Source organism: Xenopus laevis, chromosome 5S (assembly GCF_017654675.1).
Source record: "Xenopus laevis strain J_2021 chromosome 5S, Xenopus_laevis_v10.1, whole genome shotgun sequence".
Classification (NCBI taxonomy): domain Eukaryota; kingdom Metazoa; phylum Chordata; class Amphibia; order Anura; family Pipidae; genus Xenopus; species Xenopus laevis.
In genome coordinates this window covers 105,166,255-105,185,526 of record NC_054380.1, presented here as the reverse complement: position 1 = coordinate 105,185,526, position 19,272 = coordinate 105,166,255, and the positions used below count along the sequence as shown (strand labels likewise).

The 19,272-nt window shown below is 37.4% G+C and overlaps 1 protein-coding gene across 18 annotated transcripts in view; it reads left to right on the top strand.

Moving 5' to 3' along the window:
• LOC108718127 (muscleblind-like protein 1) overlaps window positions 1-19,272 on the top strand; it is a 128,170-nt gene that overhangs the window by 86,394 nt on the left and 22,504 nt on the right. For all 18 annotated transcript variants that reach the window (XM_041564933.1, XM_018265754.2, XM_041564931.1 and 15 more), the window contains one exon: window positions 16,619-16,789. In XM_041564933.1, the coding sequence (XP_041420867.1) occupies window positions 16,721-16,789 (69 nt within the window). In that variant the 5' untranslated portion in view covers window positions 16,619-16,720. The remainder of the gene's footprint in view (window positions 1-16,618; window positions 16,790-19,272) is intronic.

The following is a 19,272-nucleotide window of genomic DNA, read 5'->3' as shown; positions in this document are numbered from 1 at the left end:
CTTTAGTGACAGTAAGAGGCACGGGCCTCATGCAAAGGGGAGATCCCTAGGAGCCCATAGGCTGGCATAGTAAGGCGGGAAAACCAAGCTTCCAGAAACTGAGCGCAGAGCCTTAGGCAGCATTGAAGGAACACAGGCAGTACTAATGGGTTGTCTCCTCTTCCCACAAGTAGCACTCTAGACTCTTGCTAGGGTTGCACATCTCCAGGGCAGTGAGTCCATTCAGGAAGGCCCTCCTAGTCCAGCAGCACCTGTTCCCTGATTGCTTCTTGGGCCAATTTGTACAGAGCGTATCTGCTACTAAACCTGAACCTTATAGCCCTAATTCAACCTGAATGGCTGCTCCATGGCTCTGTTTCTGAAGCAAACACCCCAGGGCAACAGTACATTTATTAACATGTCATATTTTGATATTACTGTTCCTCTAAAACACATTGACAACACAAAAAAAAATGGGAACACACAAAGACACAGATTTATACACAAAAAATTACTGGGAGACTAAAACATACACAAACGCACTGTCACACAAATACATTTATAGACAGGGTGATTTCAAACAAAGGTGCTAATTTGTACCAGTTCAATTACCCATATTTTGCACCTTTTAGTAAGTAGCCTGTTCAAAGTGAATTGCTGGCTGGTTGTTATTGACCTACAGAGACATATGAAACATGTGAGGTGCAATGTGCAAAAAGTAGGTGCATAATACCCTTTTTTTTTTTTATATCTGTACAATATTTACCAAGCTCTGTCCTTCCTTTGATCTGGGAGAATGCAAAAATCTCATTCTGCCAATAATATCAGCATTTTCACACTATAAAAGTATAACAGCCTTGCTATTCTCAGAATGAGATTCCAGAGAATGCAGTTGGTGTGTGGATGCTTTGAATTCAGCATGAAGAGGGTGGGACTTCGCTAGTTGCTACGTGACATCACAGTGGGGGTATAGCCACTCCCATTCAGCAATTGCTTGAACTGGCTCTCAGAGAAAGCATTCTAACTCACTGTAATATTATTGAATGCCTTTCAAAAAGTAAGCATTTCTGTTAAATGAATATATTTAAGAATATTATTATTTTCATCCTATCCATCCGCTGGGAAAATTAGATTTTCACGATAGTTCCCCTTTAAGTATCTATACTGGTCTCTCTGCCAAGAACCAATTAAGTTAGAAACATTGTATCTTTTTTGGCTGTTCAGTGCAGAGAAATCGGGACTTTCCAGTACAAATGCAATACTGCGGGTTGAGCTTTTAAAAGAGGGACTGTCCCACTCAAAATGGGACAGTTGGGAGATATGCAGCAATAGTTCGGTTTCTGTGTTAGACATTATCACCACACCTTTAGGGGGTTATTTACTAAACTCCGAATACCAAAAAAAAAAAAAAAAAAAACACATTTTTCGGGATTTATTATACTCCTGGAAAAAGTCAGAATCTGAGAATACGGCAACTCAGACCTGTCGATGTTGCATATAGGTCAATGGGAGAAGTCCCAAAGATATCTTGATCTGCGCTGGGTTTGTGATTTTTGGGCAAAAATCTGAAAAAATCGGGTGGAAAATCCGAAAAGACTTTTCTTTTTTTTTCCCGCAAACACAATTTTCGGGAAAGTGTATTAATAAATAAGGAGAAAAGACCTGTGCGGATTTGGTCAGAGTTCTTTTCAGAAAATATTCGGACTTTGAGAAATCGGCCTCCCCATGTATAATTAAATAAGGAGGTTCACTATAAAGCTACATTTTTAATGGATCTTTGAAAACCCATAAGGTATGTTTTCTAAAACATATAGTTGGAAACATTAAAATGTAAGTGTTACTGGGGCAGATAGTGATGTTAATGTTTAACATTTCCTCTGTAAAACGATGGGTAAGGTACTAGTATCATATAATTATAGTATACCTCCCAACTGTTCCCTTTTTAGAGGGACAGTCCCTCTTTTGACAGCTCAACCTGCAGTCCCTTGTTTGTACTTTGAAAGTCCCTTTTTTCTTTGCACTGAACAGCCAGAAATTTTTTTTTAAAAGCCAACTTAATTGGCTTTTGGCAGAGAGCCCAGAACAGCCACAACTGCAGATAAGATACTTTTGTAACAATTTCTAGATAAGCAAATAATAAGTAATTGTAACAATATAAGATAACAGGTCCCTTGGGAAAAGTTAGACTCACAGCTTAAAGGGCAATTCACCTTCATTAGCAAAACTGTAATAACTGAAAAAAAACACAGAAATATGTTCAAACTTTCATAACCTGCCAAATTTGGTAAAATGAACATGGTAATTAGGGGGTGTGGCCACAAAAATCGGCATGGCTGAAGAAAATTGTCCCTGTTTTTATTTCCAAAATGTTGGAAGGTATGTTATAGCATAAAAATAATTATAATCACTGTTTTCTTAGAGGGGAAGTTAATGTCCATTCCAGTCCCTACTCTTAAATTACATTCTCTAGGGTCAGTTTCAACATGTCTGTATGTTTTAGAGTGTGGGAAGGACACCACCATGGCACAAGGAGAATATACAAACTCCTTGCAAGTAGTGTCCAGGTTGGAAATGAACTCAGGACACCCACAGTACAAGGCAACAGTAATAATACTTCTAATTGCATTTAGTACAATGATTTTGAAGAATGGCTTACATTTGATTGTGTACTAACAATGCTGCTCTTTAGTAGCTTTTACAGCACAGGCCTTCATAAAGATTTCAGGGATCACACTTCCCCACTCATATCCACATGCTACTGACACTGTCAGTAAAATAAAAGTACATTTCAGGGACTCCAAGTGGATTGTACGATCGCAGTATTTGCGCTAAATCCTTCGACTTCGATATTCGAAGTCGAAGGATTTCAATTCCTAGTCGAATATCTAGGGTTAATTAACCCTCGATATTCGACCCTTAGTGAATCAGCCCCCTATTGTAGGGAATTATGCACCCCTGATGTAAAATGTACAGATATTAGAAGCTACGGAAGAAATCCATGACTATATAAAGGCATGATTCTGCAAGTCAAGGATTTCCAAAGTGATTCTTATATCCTTGGTACAAAAACTTGGTCAGTCATGTGACACAAATGACATCTTTAAGCATTATTTATAGTTAGTGACATCACTGAGCACTGTTTATAAAGGATAACTTTTACAGGCTGTTGTGTAAAAATAAACAACTAAAACATGTTTTACAGTAACAACATAAATAAAACAAAGTATTTCCAAACTAAATGGAGTCATTTTTAGGAAAGGGAAATTGGCTGTAGAGTTAGACAAAATATTCTTAAATAAATTAATTTTTAAAGTTTACAATTTAGAGGGATTGCCTGCACTGCCATAATAATTTACTTTGGTTTTTTTTTTCTATATTCAAGGGTAAATTATTTGTATGGCCATCTTGTAGCTTTACAAGTATATCATACATTGACTGCATCAAAGAAAATAAAGATGTTTATCAATGGTGTCAAAAATGTTTGTAATTTATTGTCTTTCTAAAAGGGCTAATGGACCTTTATTGATATTCTATCTAGCTTTACTTCTGTCTCTTGAGTGAAATCATATAAACCAATGTCACCCAAGGTCTCTTAAGCATTATGTGCTCAGAATTCAATTATGTGTTGAAAGAACATTCCTCTGCTTTGTTTCTAAATATCCCAACAACTTGTTATGTGTTTTATAATTATTGTATCTATTTTACAGCAATCAAACGAAAATGGGTTTAAGGGTATTTTCCTTTTTGTATGTTGTGCTTATATTTCATCTGTTTTCTCTTTAAAGAACAAAATCATAAAGCCAGTTAGACACTGTGATGTTTTGGTAGCCGAGGATGAGTAGAGTATAACTGTGCTTTATTAGCAGGCTCATGCAGCCATTACACAACAGTAAGCAACTCTAACCCCACAAGCTGTATAGAAAGTATGCACAGTATAAGTCTTGAGCACAGTGACATCTACAGGCCATTTGTATAAACACCACAGACACCCATGAATACTTACCTCTTCTTTAATAAACACACATTGACCACAAATCCTTTCCTCCCACGAACCCCCCACTCCCATTTATCCCTTGCGCTGCTGAAGGTATGTGCTGTATGACAGTTTTTTCAGATCTTGATTTTGTATGAGTGATCTGGAAGAATGTGCCCTTGCCTAGCATGTTTATTAAAAACAGTCAAGCCTGTGGTAAAAAGGTAATGATTTTAGATACTGGGTAGAGGCTAACTAATTGGCACACCCAGTCTTTTATCCTCTTGTTCTCTCTTTTGTTAGTGTATAGTTCACAATTTGCCAAGGACAAGGATGTTGTAGCTTGGTTATAACCGTGCGAGTATATAAAAAGGTGCACACGCAGAGGCGGAAGTGAGGTAGAAGAAGGCTGTGGGCGGGAAGAATGGAGGCTCAGCCCAAACCCGCCCCCGGCCCAAGGACGTACTGCTGAAGTCGGCCCCAACCCGCCCAACCCGCAGGCTTCAGGCCTCAATAGATTCTATGCATTTCAATGAAGAGCAAATATCTGACAGCAGGAGATTAACCTGTTATTGTGGGAGAGCAGGAGAGAGAGAGGCTTAAAGGAATTGTTCAGTATAAAAATAAAAACTGGGTAAATAGATAGGCTGTGCAAAATAAAAAATTCTAATATAGTTAGTTAGCCAAAAATGTAATGTATAAAGGCTGGAGTGACTGGATGTCTTACAGAACAGAACTCTACTTCCTGCTTTGCAGCTCTCTTGGTTTCCACTGATTGGTTACCAGGCAGTAACCAATCAGTGACATGAGGGTAGGGCCACATGGGCCATAACTGTTGCTTTTGAATCTGAGCTGAATGCTGAGGGTCAATTGCAAACTCACTGAACAGTTATGTCCCATGTGACCCCCCTTCAAGTCGCTGCCTAACTCAGAGTTAGAGAGCTGAAAGCAGGAAGTTGTATTCTATTCTGTTATGTTAGACATCCAATCACTCCAGCCTTTATAGACTACATTTTTGGCTAAATAACTATATCAGAAACATTTTTTATTTTGCACAGTCTATCCATTTATCAATTTTTATTTTTACACTGAACTGTTCCTTTAAAGGGGTGGTTCACTGCTAAACTAACTTTTAATATGATGTAGGCAATGATATTCTCAATCAGTTTGCAACTAGTCTTCATTTTATTATTCTTCATGTTTTTTTTCTATCTATTAGCTTTTTGTTGAGCGGCTCTCCAGTTTGGAATTTCAGCAGTTATTTGGTTGCATTCAATTTAACCTAGCAACCAGCAACGGTTTGAATGAGAGACTGCATGATAAATAGGAGAATCCTAAATAGAAAATTAAGTAAACAAAATTAAAAAAAATAAAAATGAAGACCAATTGAAAAACCCCTGCGTCTTTACATCATTGTCTATGAAATTAAAGATCGTTTAACACCTGATTAAAGAAAAACATATTTTGATTTGCATGCATGTTCATTTCCTGGTTGCATTTTTTTTTTATTTTTATTGATAAAGGAACAATAATCCTGAAGCTTAAGTTAAAGGGATACTGTCATGGGAAAACATGTTTTTCTATCAGTTAAAAGTGCTGCTCAAGCAGAATTCTGCACTGAAATCCATTCTTCAAAAGAGCAAACAGATTTATTTATATTACATTTTGAAATCTGACATGGGGCTAGACATATTGTAAGTTTCCCAAAAACTTTGTTTCTTTTTCTGGCTGTTCAGTGCAGAGAAAAAACGGGACTTTCCAGTGCAAATGAGGTTGAGCTGTCAAAAGAGGGACTGTCCCTCTAAAAACAGGACAGTTGGGAGGTATGACGGAGGTCAGGCACTAAATTAATGGATGCTAGAATGCCCCTGTGCTATAGAAGTAAGAAATAATGATACTGCACTTAACACCAGAAACAAATTGTGATAGTATGAGATGTAGGAGTCTAAACACTTGCACACAGTGACATTTAAAGGGCTAAAAGTTCCTGCCCTGTTATTAAGTCCCAACTGTAAAGAGTTTATCTACACTTAAAGGTGGAATGGGTTTTCTATACTAGGAAATTAGTCATCCTGGACAATATTTGCCTTGAATACTTTTGCAGTGATAACCGTTTGCACTCTAGTTTGAATGAGTCAGATCCAATTAGAAATCTCAAACGTTTGTGTTATTTGCAGTAACCTGCTCACAGGGGCGTAACTATAGATGAAGCAGACCCTGCGACTGCAGGGGGGCCTAGAAGGTATAAGCCCTAATTCATATACAATTTCCATGGTCAGACTAGGCCAGCGGGACCCTGGGAAAAAACCCAGTGGGCCCCCGGCTCTAGTGGGCCCCGCCAGCCCAGATACGTACTCTTTCTTTTCTTTCTGCTGCAACTGCCGGTCACAGCAAAATGCAGTGCGCGCACCTGTAAGTGCATGCGCACATGATGGAGGGGGCAAATGGGGGCCCTGAGGCATCAGCCCCGGGGGGCCGGAGGGGGGCTCTGACCCTGACAATTTCAATCAATATTGGTAAAAGAGGTCAACCTCTAGACATTTTGGGGGCCTGAAAAATAATTTGCTGTGGAGCCTATTCATTTCTACTTATGCCACTTCCTGCTTATGTCTGTAATGTGGCTCAATCTGTATATTTTAGATGTCATGTCTCTATGGACCAAGTTAAAAGGCAGTACAATGCTTTTGTATAAAGGCTACTTTCCAAGGTATGTATTACAAGTATGGGACCTGTTATCCAGAATGCTCAGAATCTGGGGTTTTCCAGATAATGGATTTTTCCATAATTTGGATCTTCCTACCTAAAGTCTACTAGAAAATCATATAAACATTATATAAACCCAATAGGCTTGTTTTGATTCCAATAATGTTTAATTATAACCTAGTTTGGTTCAAATACAAGGTACTGTTTTTTTATTAGAGAAAAAGGAAATCATTTTAAAATTCTTGATTATTTTGATAAAATTTTCTATGGGAAACGGCTATCCCATAATCCCATAATCTCTGGATAGAGAGTTTCCGGGTAAGGGATCCCATACCTGTACTACAATGCAGTCCGCACGGATCTAAGCTCTTTAGTTCAGGTTTTTGAGTTTGCAAAAACTTCTTCATTCACCAATTTAGTAATGGGTTTGGCATTGCTTAATTCTACACTGTTATCTTGCCAACAATCTCTTTACCAGACACGGGTAGGCCAATTTATCAAATTGCATCAAAGTCCAAATTTATCTCATTATTTTCTGAAGTTACTCCGACCAAATCCGCACAGGTTTTTTCCCCTTATTTATCTATACATTTTCCAAAAATTTCCTGTGCAGGAAAAAACCCAAAAAATATGAATCATACAAATTTTTCGGATTTTCCGCACGAAAACCCATTGCAGATCAAGCTATTTTCAAGACTTCTCCCATTGACTTACACATATGCAACCTCGGCAGTTCTGAAATGCAGGATTTCAGACTTTTTCCATCCTCGGTGTATAATAAATCCCGAAAAAATCTAGGTTTTTTTTCCACTAAAAATTCTGATTTTATAGTAAAGAAGCACACATTTTTCGGGTTTTTGGCATTCAGACTTTAATAAATAACCTCCTATGGGTTTTTTTCAGCAATGAAAAATATCCTACATATTGCTCCTACAGTTTCGGCAACAGAAAGAATGCTGCTGTTATATGATCAATACGTGTTATGATGGTAGCAAAAGAGATCCCTGAGCTCTTCCAGGCTTTTAGGGGCAGCTGGGCATGAACTGTGTGCATGTGCAATTAGTTCACCTTGAAATAAACATTTAAATGGAATTTTCATTTAGTATAGTATACTTTTATATTTTTGGAGGTTTTTGAATATCTTAATTTTTTTTTTTTTGCTGCTTTCCAGATGGAATTTAAACGATGTGCTTTTTGAAGTACCACCTATGCTAGCAACTAGGCAGAGGTTGCAATAGTTGCCTGAAAGGGTCAGGGAGAGGTTTAGGGGTGCCACCTTTTATCTAAATTAGCTCTGGGCGGGGTGGGTGATGTCAGGGGCAGAACTGATGATGCCGTAAGAGGGGCGGTGAAGTCAGGGGCAGAACTGATGATTTCGTAAGAGGGTCGGTGAAGTCAGGGGCAGGGCTGATGATGTGGAGATCAGCGCTTGGCTAATCACCATGCCATGGACTGCAATGTGCTGTTCGGATTTCCTAATTTGTTTTTACCCAGACAGTTCTTCCAAAAACCGGGTTGTCCGGGTGAAAACCAGACAAGTGGCAACCCTAGAGAGGATCAGAATAAAAAGTTAAGTCATAAAAGGCTCTGTAACAATAAAAATGTACCTTCAGAATTTGCTTTCCAGTTGACAGGATCAACCATTTTAAATTTCTGGCTAGACAAAGGTAGAATAGAAAGGTAAATAGTTAAAAAAAAAAGCACAAAAAAATAAAAAAATGAGTAACACTTTACATATGATTTAACCAAATCACCTTTACACGTAATGTGTAACATGCACTGAATGAGAACATTTAGAAGTTGTTTATTGTTACACATTCCATTTACCTTGTTAAATTATTCATTTTGTGATGCCAGGAAATGCCCAAATAATAACGTAACGCATCCTTTGAAAGTACCTTGTTTATAACCCTAACAGTCAACATGTTTGGGATTGTGTTTTATTGGTGTTTCTGTGGTTACATCAAACACAAACAACACTGCGAGGACAACATATTTACAGCCTTATTTTTTAATGCAATAAATAGGTATCACAAACCAACCTGTTTGTGTGTTTTTTTTATAATTTCAGATTTATTTAGGTAGAACACATATCAAGTTTAAGTTATTCCAGTGTTAGTCATTGCCATTGGCAGTAAACTCAGCATAGCAGTACTAGGCAGTATCCCTTATTCTCCCAACCTGTTTGTGTTTTTAATAGCAGTAGTTCATCCCATGGTAAAGGCCTTTTTTCATTGTCCTAATTCATATCCAAAATTTTACTAACTGGATTAAAAAAGGCCCTTAGTTACTGATTCTTAATCTACAAAACAAGCACCACTTATTTGGACTATAGTCTGGAGTTATGGATAATTAAGCAATAGCCACAAACTAAGCTGCAAGCTAAATTATGTTCTTGCTGGAGATGATTCCACTGATGGAGGTCATTGACAAAGAAGATGTTGCCTTAGATTCAATTCCATGAGAAAGATATATCCCATGGGTTATCTTATAGAAACTCAGTGGCTGTCTATGAAGAAATCTGGAATTGAATTAGGAAATACATTTTTTTTTCTCATCAAATTAAATCTGGCCCTGTGTTTTGTTTTTGCCAATGATCTTTAAAGGGGCAGTTCACATTTCAGTTAACTTTTAGTTTATTTTTAGTATGGCTAATTCTAAGTAACTTTTCAATTTGAAAAGTGCCAAGCGCATTAACCACTTAAGGCTATGTATTAATCTACATTTTGGCCTGAAATAAAGTTACAAGCCTGTCTGTACGTCTGGAGCATGTGCACCAGACCCCATGTATTACTGGTGAGATTATAATCTAAGTAGTCTTACACCGGAAATTTTTTTTCTTTTCTAAACTTTTCTGTTTGACTTCATTTTTTCTTTCAAGTTTTCAAATGGGGTAATTGACCGCATCTAAAAAACAAATGCTCTGCAAAGCTACACATTTATTGTAATGTTTTTATTGCTCATCTTTCTATTCTGGGCCTCTTTAGCCTTTTTCCGCTGCTCAAAACCATATTGGAGGCAATCTGATTGTGGTTAGTTAATGTGTAAAACAATTTTTAGCAGGTAACAGCCTGCCTGCATTAAAGGAGAACTAAACCCCTAAAAATGAATGTGGCTAAAAATGCCATATTGTATATGATGAACTTATTACACCGGCTTTCAGCTTGTCAATAGCAGCAATGATCCAACACTTCAAACTTGTCACAGGGGGTCACCATCTTGGAACGTGTCTGACACTCACATGATCAGTGGGCTCTGAGCAGCTGTTAGAAGCTAAGCTTAGGGGTCGCAAATAATCAAACAGAAAACAAGGTTTGTCTGTAATATAAGCTGATGCTACAGGGTTGATTATTAAATTCTGATGCTAGTTGCACTGGTTTCTGAGCTGATGTAATAATTATCTGTATTAATTACTAATCAGCCTTATATTGTGACATTTCTATTCTATGTGTACTGTATATTGTGAGTGAGTCACTGAGCTCAGTAAGTGACAGCAACACAGAGCATGTGCAGTGAATCAGCAGAAAAGAAGATGGGGAGCTACTGGGGCATCTTTGGAGTAGGGATGCACCAAATCCACTTTTTTGGATTCGGCCAAACCCCAGAATCCTTCCCGAATGATTCGGCCGAATACCAATCCGAATCCTAATTTGCTTATGCAAATTAGGGGTGGGAAGGGGAAAACATTTTTTACTTCCTTGTTTTGTGACAAAAAGTCACGCGATTTCCCTCCCGCCCCTAATTAGGATTCGGATTCTGTTCAGCCGGGCAGAAGGATTTGGCCGAATCCAAATCCTGCTGAAAAAGGCTGAATCCTGGCCGAATCCCGAACCGAATCCTGGATTCAGCATCCCTACTTTGAAGACACAGATCTTTACTGCTAAAGGGCTGTGGTTGCCTTGGGCTGGTACAGAAGCCCAAAACATAATGTACAACATTTCTAGCTACTTCGTTAGTTCTCCTTTAATACACTTAAGGTGTGGAGATCCAAATTACAAAGTTGACTTTGTGTAACATGCTCTGCTTCCTTTGTCCAGCTACAGTTTGTATACTTACACATTGGCCATTTGTTGAAGGGACGCTGCCATGAAAAATATAAGCAATTATCACACTTACATGCAGTATATCTCCGTCTGCCCAAAAATCCTTCTTTGATATGAGGCAGGTGTTATTTTTAGCCTACTATCTGCACAACAAACATATACAGTAAGTAAATATTAATGGTAATTATAAATACACACATTTTCCAGTTCGTAGCTGCATAACCAAGTTATTGAAAACAATAGAATTGTTACTCTAAATAAAGCAATAGGAGCAGATATTAATATTATGTATAAGCAGTAGCACCAGTTTTTTTAATTAACCTTGCAGCAAAGACTTGCTGAACTGCAGGAGCAGAATAAGCAGTGTTTAGACAACTGTGAGGGTGAACAAGGCCCAGCTGAGATGAAATCGGTCTTGTGAGGGTCAATGTAGCCTCCTTTGCTGTGGACTTTAAAACACTGCAGACATAATGCTGCTTTAATTTAATTACACACTGGCTGGTTGTTTAGCAGAGCTGGGCTTTCAGCCTAAATGTTGTTGATGTGATAGCTGAAGAAAAACATCATATGATAGCTGTCTGTGCCTTCCCTCTCACTTTCACATTCCTGCTGATTAAGATTCAGAGTGTCCATAAGCTGGCATTACCCTGACCCTTGCCATGGTCACCATCTTCACATCTTTATTTAATGCTACAATGAAGCCCTTTTTTCCCTTTGAATCGGTTATTTGGATGTTAGCTGTCAATTACAGAGAAGCATTTTGTTCTTTTCATAATCTCCTCCTAGTATAGTAGAGTACAGACAGACCTCACTTGATTTCTCAGGTTGGTATACTGAGGGTAGATATATTATATATAATGTAATCAGAGGTATCACAAATGATATCTCAGGTACTTGCAGATACACCATTGGCAAAGCTGCATTCAGAGATATAATTAGAGTGTGTTGGGTGAAATCTATTGAGTGGCACAGGTCTAAATTAAGGAATAAAGATGTTACCTTACACTTTAAACCTTGGAGGGGGGCGGGATTGAACCTTTATGTAAAGTTTTTTGGCTGAACTTTGGAAATGTTTCAGTTTGCATTATTCCAATTTTACTTTTATTTCCATACTTATGTGAAATGAGTTTCTGTGTGTTGTGGCCTGGCTTAGTTTTTACCTACAACCTGCTTCTCTTTACTAATGGGGCCTGTTATCCAGAATTTTCAGGACCTAGGGTTTTCCAGATAAGGGATCTTTCCATAATTTGGATCTCAATACTTATGTCTGCTAAAATAAGTTAAACATTGAAGGGGACCCGTCACCCAAACAAATTATTCATAATCCTATTTTATCACATCAGTCAAGCAAAATGAACTTTAATTACACTGTATAAATTATTTGAATCTTGTTTCCTTCAGTCTGGGAATTCATAATTATAACAAGCAGGCAGCAGCCATTTTGTGGACACTGTTATTAAGACAAGCCTTGCATCATCTCAGAATCTTGTTTGTGCACCAGAATGGGGGACCTGATGTCCATCCCCATGCCCTGGCTACACAATTAAACGTTGAAAAAAACGGGGAAATGTGGGGACAGCAGCAATTTCTTGGAAGTGCTGAATGGAAAGTGAAAGTAATTGTCTGCCCCGCCTCTATACCCATGGCATAGAGGAGGGGCAGACAATATTTGATTGACAGCTGAGATGTTTAAATGAGTTTGCAACGGCTATGAACGCTTTAATAAAATATAGAAATTGGATTTCATGTTTAATTTGAAAAGGACTTTTATTATACAGCTTTTTGTGTCTGGGTGACAGGTCCACTTTAAATAAACTCAATAGAATTGCATACCTCCCAACATTTTAGAAATTGAAAGAGGAACAACAAATTATTGTCCACGCCCATTTTTGGGACCACACCCCCTAATTACAATGTTAATTTTACAAAATTTGGGAGGTGGTTTTGTGTTATTTCTGCTCTGCTAATGAGGGTGAATTGCCCTTTAAGCTTCAAGTCAGTTTCCCCAAGAGAGCTGCTTATTTTAAATAGTTACAATTGTTTCTTTTGCTTATCTTAAATTGTTAAAAAAGTATCTAAGTGCACCTGGTGGCTGTTCTGGGCTCTCTGCCAAAAGCCAATTACGTTAGAAACTTTGTATCTTTTTCTGACTGTTCATTGCAGGAGATCAAAGAGAAATTCCAGACATTTCAGTAACAAACCGGGACAAATTTAATTTTTTTTTATTAAAATGGAGTCTATAGGAAATGGCCTTCCCATAATTATGAACTCTCTGGATAACAGGTTTCTGTATAATGGATCCCATAACATAATATATAGTCCTATAGAGTTAGGACAATGACAGGAAAGCTATCACTATCTCATATTGGTTCCTTTGGATACCTTCTGTTTGCTCCTGGCAGATGAAAATGAAATGTTTGGACAGAAACCGACGCAAACACTGAGAAGTGTTTATCTCTTCAGCTGCCATCATGAGAAGTGAAAAACTGATAAATGTTCCTGAGCAGCTGCCGTCGGTCTATGATCAAATGTTTAGTGGCTTTGCAGTCACTGTCACTCTTTTATTTCAGCTGCTTCTCCCAAATGTTTAATTAATGGACAGTTCAGGCTACAAATTATCACTCATACAACTAAATTATGATCTCCCACAGGACTAGAATATTCTACTCAAAACTCCCACTGTCGCTCAGTTCCAAAACGGAGTGACTTCAACCCTTTCTGTGTCACATAGAATATATAGCCCTGACATGGAAGTACCAGCATTGCAGCACTGTCAGTTCTATGGGAACATGCAATATGCTTGCCAACCGGCTGCACAGAAAGTGATAATGTCATAATGTCTAGTATTTGTGCTTTAATTAAACTGTTATGTTCAGGGTTCACTTGCACCCACATATGAAATAAATTACACTAAGGGTAGGACTACATGGATGTTTTCGGCGCAATCCGATGCGCTGCAACAAAATGCCGGCGTCAAATCGCATGCAACGGAAATAAGGTAAGTAATGGAAATGTGGGATGAAGTTGCAGCGTTGATCCGACGCAACACGACTGCGTCTGCGTGCAGCGTCTGCATCCGACAGTCTTGTCGCATCAGATCAACACTGCGACACCATGCGACAATGCATTCACTTACCTTATTTCCGTTTCATGCGATTTGACGCCGACGTTTTGTTGCAGCGCGTTGGATCACACCGAAAACGTCCATTTAGTCCTAGTTTATAAATCCTTAAAGAGATACTGACACCAGAAATTAAACTCTTTCTTACATCTGTCATAATATTGGCCTTGAAAGCTACTTATAGCTTTGCCATAAAGTATTTGCACAATGCTTTTACATTACCTGTCTGATGCCCCATGTTCCTGGATGAGGGGACTGCCATATTTGTGCCGTAGGAGTCTGTTAGCACTAGAAACTGACAGGCTGAGATGGGACAGTCAGGTTGGCAAAACAGTCAGGTTTAGAAACTTCAACTAACAATCGCTTACAAAAACAAACTTCTCAGCAAAAAATGATCAACATGACCTATAGGTAACATTTAATGTACTTTTATATTTTAAAAAGTATTCAGTATCACTTTAAGTTTGCCAGATGCAGTAACCCATAGCAACCAATGTTTGCTTTTAAAGAGTTGACCAGTAAATGCTACATGATTTTTTTATTTTTTACACAAGATTTTGGGGTGATATACAACTTGTCTTAATAACAGTGTCCACAACATGGCTCCTGCCTGCATGCTGTGATTGTGTAATACCAAGACTGAAAGAAACTCATTTTAAATAATAAATGTAGTGTAGGTAAGTTTTATTTTGCGCAACTAACTTGATAAAAAAACATTTGGATTTATTTCTTAGGGCGACAGTCCCTTTTAATATTAAGCAAAGAAAAGTATTCCAGAGTATTATGGAATTTTTTGCCCAAGAATGGTTTACTGATAATCTGTTTTCAAGAGCACGTTTTTTCAGTTTTGAGTAGCAAACCTCTCAGGGTTATCAGAATTCCTGTGCAGGTGGGTACAATGTTGTTTGTAGAAAGACATATAGTACTGCAGTTAAAGGGATACTGTTATGGGAAAACATGTCACATGACTGGGGCAGCTGGGAAACTGACAATATGTCTAGCCCCATGTCAGATTTCAAAATTGAATATAAAAAAATTTGTTTGCTCTTTTGAGAATTGGATTTTAGTGCAGAATTCTGCTGGAGCAGCACTATTAACTGATGCGTTTTGAAAAAAAAAAAACATGTTTTCCCATGACAGTATCCCTTTAATGTCCATTTACATTGGGTCCTGTGCTTTTGAGCTTTTGAGTTCACTACAAAAAACATTTTTTAAAAAAAATCCAAAACAGCATTAAAATCTGTAATTGTGAAGTAATTGTAGCCCATTAAGTCAACCAGTCACGTTTCTTTGCTCTTGCTGATTTTATCAGACAAACTTGTACATAATTACAGAATGTTTGATATACCGGGTTGAAAAGATTGATATTATACCAGTTAATACAACAATGTTGCTTGTTCATGTATGTGTTTTTTTTAAAGGTCCTCGTGGTTTGGTTGCCTATAAAGATTAAACATGCTCTTGTTTAAGTTTAAATACAAATGTGCTTTTTTTGTGCTCCAGTATTGACCCATTTGTTGCTTGTTGTAATAGATTAAATCCTCAGCTAATATCTGCACCTGATCTGTGCTGCCCTGTGAAGCCTTTTATATGCTAGAAAAGAATAATGAAATAGGACAGATATTTACATATACTACTCACATCTAAAGAGTTTGTTATCAGCAGAACATACTGTATGCTTATAGAAAATAAGCGTATATACTGTAATATTGAATGAGGGAAAGCTTTGTTTTCCCCTTTGGCTTCATTTCACACACTTATGCAAAAGGAGCCTTTCAAACTGATGAAGTAGTCTGTGCACTTTCATATGAGTAGTTACAGGTCTCTGCAGGCTACATGCAGTAGCGTAATGTCCCCTGACTCCAGTATCTACAAATACCTTGGTTGCATTCTAATATTTCTGAGTATTATGTATAATGGATTTCCAGCTAATAGATCTGGTTATACTTCTTAGTCTCTGTATTGCACTTTAATGCAAAACAGTAGCATTTTTCCCAAAAATAAAAATGATAGAATTTTTCAGTGTTGTAAATTAGGGGCAAACTTATCTTTGATCACACTGGGTAATCCAGGAAAATTCCCAACAATTCATATTTTCCCCTCGATGCTTTATTAGAGCTGATTCATGTGTTAGTTTACCACTCACTGGTAAATTGAGCCCCAAGTGACCATAAACGTGTTGATAATTATTTGCTTATTATTTGTAGAAGGGGATTTTTTTCCACAATTGTGGTTTTGCAAAAAGGAAAATGTTTGACAAGCTTTTTAATTCTGATAAAACCTGACTGTGGGAAAAAAAAAGAATTTAAATGATAATGATGATCTATGTTTGTATAGAGCATTACTGCATCTTGCTGAACACAGATAGGTGGGGGTAACAAATGGTAAAATGAAAATGATAAGTTATCATTTGAGAGATCAGTATGGTGTTGGCTTATCTGGCAAACTTGGAATCTTTTGAGAGTGGTAGAAAGAGAGAGAAGTGATAAGTAGATAGATACTACTGTATGTAGATAGCTAGATTGATAGATGCTGTATGCATATATATATATATATATACAAATCCAGTTGCCCATGTTGCAGGAAAGATCACGGGGGTCTTGTGCTTCCTCTAAAACGTTAAAAAAAGATCACAAAGAAATCCCCTTCAAAGCTGCCTTCTTACCGCCCAACAGGGAGCTCCTTAAATCACATATATGTCAATATATGTCAATGTAAATCACAGGGTGCACACCAGGACTGGACTTGGTTACATATGGTTTCATATTCTTCATCATTTTTTTTCTTCCTTTCTTATAGGGTCGTTGTTCAAGGGAGAACTGTAAATATCTCCATCCTCCTCCACACTTAAAAACACAGTTAGAGATAAATGGAAGGAATAACCTAATTCAGCAAAAGAACATGGCCATGCTGGCCCAGCAAATGCAGCTTGCCAATGCTATGATCCCTGGCACCCAGCTACAACCTGTGGTAAGTACAAAATAGCATTCGGCTCTTGAGTAAAATAGAAAGTGTAATAGTATGTTATTTAATTAAGCCGTAAGAGTGTGTGAATCATGTGGCAGCTGTTGTGAGGATTCTCTGTTGTCCGATGTGTATTTAGTGATTAGTTGTGATTCACCCATGCCTTGAGCACAACCCATCACTCAGCGATGTTAGAGAAACAATGCCTAATTAAAGTTTTGAGAGAGGCTATCAGCTTTCAATTACAGAAGCAGTATAGTTCCTAAACAGAGCATGCCTCTTCTGATTCACAGCCAGCTCTTAGAATACCAGAAACATACACATATTAGCTTCCCTTGGGATAACAGATATAGCTGAACTTACACAAAACTTAACTGTAAAGTTAAAGTGTGCCTGGCAGCAATCCAATAGCAGTCTGAACATAGGGATGTTTTCTCATTTCCATGCTACATTTTACCACTGCACCAATTTAAATACTTTTGCTTTTTTAGAATGTTTAGTAGACCGATCAATTTATTTTATAATGGTATTACTTTTATATCATTGTAGTGTGCATTTTTTATCTATGGTTTCATCTTACTTTTGATGGATGCTGCACCTAGGTACTCCATAGGTTAGAATCTAAGGGGGGAATGTAATTAAAGTCGCAAAGAGAAAATCAATTCGCACCAATAAGAATAAAAATCCACATCTTGCAATGTAATATTGTTCCTTAAAGGAGAAGGAAACCCAGTGAGTGCAAAAACCCTCCCCCCTCCCCTGTGTTGCTTCCCCTCCCTCCTCCCCCATGGCCTACCAGTCCCGCTGGGCAAATGCCCCTAACTTGTTACTTACCCTTCTGCGCAGGTCCAGTCCACGGAGTTCATAGATGCCATCTTCTTCCACGTGATCTTCCACTTTTAAAAAATCCGAAAAAATCGTGAAAATCTGATAAAAAATCTGAAAAAATTGTGAAAATATGATTTTTTCCTGCAAAGCAAAATTTCGGGAAAATGTTATAATAAATAAGCATAAAAAACCTGAGCAGATTTGTTTGTAGCAGAAAATATTGAGATAAATTCGGACTTTGATATTTTACCCCCTTAATGTTCATTTTGCTCAGCAAAACAATATAAACTGTTTTTGTTAAAGGCAAGCAAGGATTCATGAATTTTATGATTAACTGGTCCCTAAAAGAAACTATTTGTTACAAACTTTGAGCAATTGAGGCAGCTGCAGCTCATATTAATAAACTACTGCATTAGTTGTAAAGAAAGGCATAAACCTTTCATACCTAATCATTTTACTGAACAATTATAGAAAAATACTGTAGATAAAAGGATTAACCCTATCAAATACTTAAAGCCTTATTGCCCTTTATACAATGTTATAAAGCAAATAATTCCAAATTTAATGGGGATTTATGAGTCATTAACTAATGACTCTTTTGCCTTTCACTTATGGGTCAGAAAATTGGCACATTTATCAAAGCAATGCCTGATTTGATCTGATAGAATGTATTCATTTTTATTCTCTGGTTCTTGTATGTAGCAGAAATCCTCTTCCAGGTCTGTTAATCAGCTGGTTTCTGTTACATTTTTTTCAGGAGTCAGAGCCAGTAGTGCAGAGAAAATAAACAGCCAGGCAGAAACTGCTTCTAATAACAAATACATAAACCAGCCCCAACTTATTTTTGTAGTAACAACTTTTAAAGCTTTAGATACATTCACCATAAAACTGCTGAACACGCCCTTGCATTAATTATACAGTATGCTGAAAAAACTTGCACTTAACACAAAGGCAGCAATACATAATGCATAAATTATGACTAAATGGTGTTTAAAAAGTGAAATGCAACCTCCTGTTATAAAGGAAGATGGTTTGAAGGACAATGCTAGTATAAGATTCAATGGCAGCCCTCCATTCAGAACTCAATTGGGTCTTTAAAATTCAGTGTTTGGTAAAAAAAAAAAGGAAGCTTGCTTTCAAAAATGTATGTGCATATATCCATGTTGTTTCAGTTTAATTAAAGCAGGTCAGTTTAGCCATATCAGGATTTTCTTGGTTTGGAATTATTACAAGCATATATGTACATCACATTTGAAAGATTACATGCATTGATAAGGGCTTCATATTGTGTTACATTCTGTGAGATTGCGACATATTGTGGGAAAATGTCTTTAAAATTTAGTTTGGCAGGATCCCATTGTATTTAATTCCCTGTATAAACTATTATTTCCTACTTTGCCATTGGCAGTATTTAAGCTGTAAAGCTTTTTGTTTGGAATGAATTATTAAAGGTAAATCGTTATCAGCTATCTTAAATATTCAGGGAGTTATTTCTGGTCAGACTGGAAAGCACTATTTTTTCGTAGAAAAAAACCCTGTGACTTTTATTAAACCCCAACGATGGTTAAAAGTCTGAATAAAAAAGTACTCCATCTCAAACCTGCCGAGTTCATGTAGAAGTCAATGACAGATGTCCTGTTTACAATTGAAAGCTATACTAA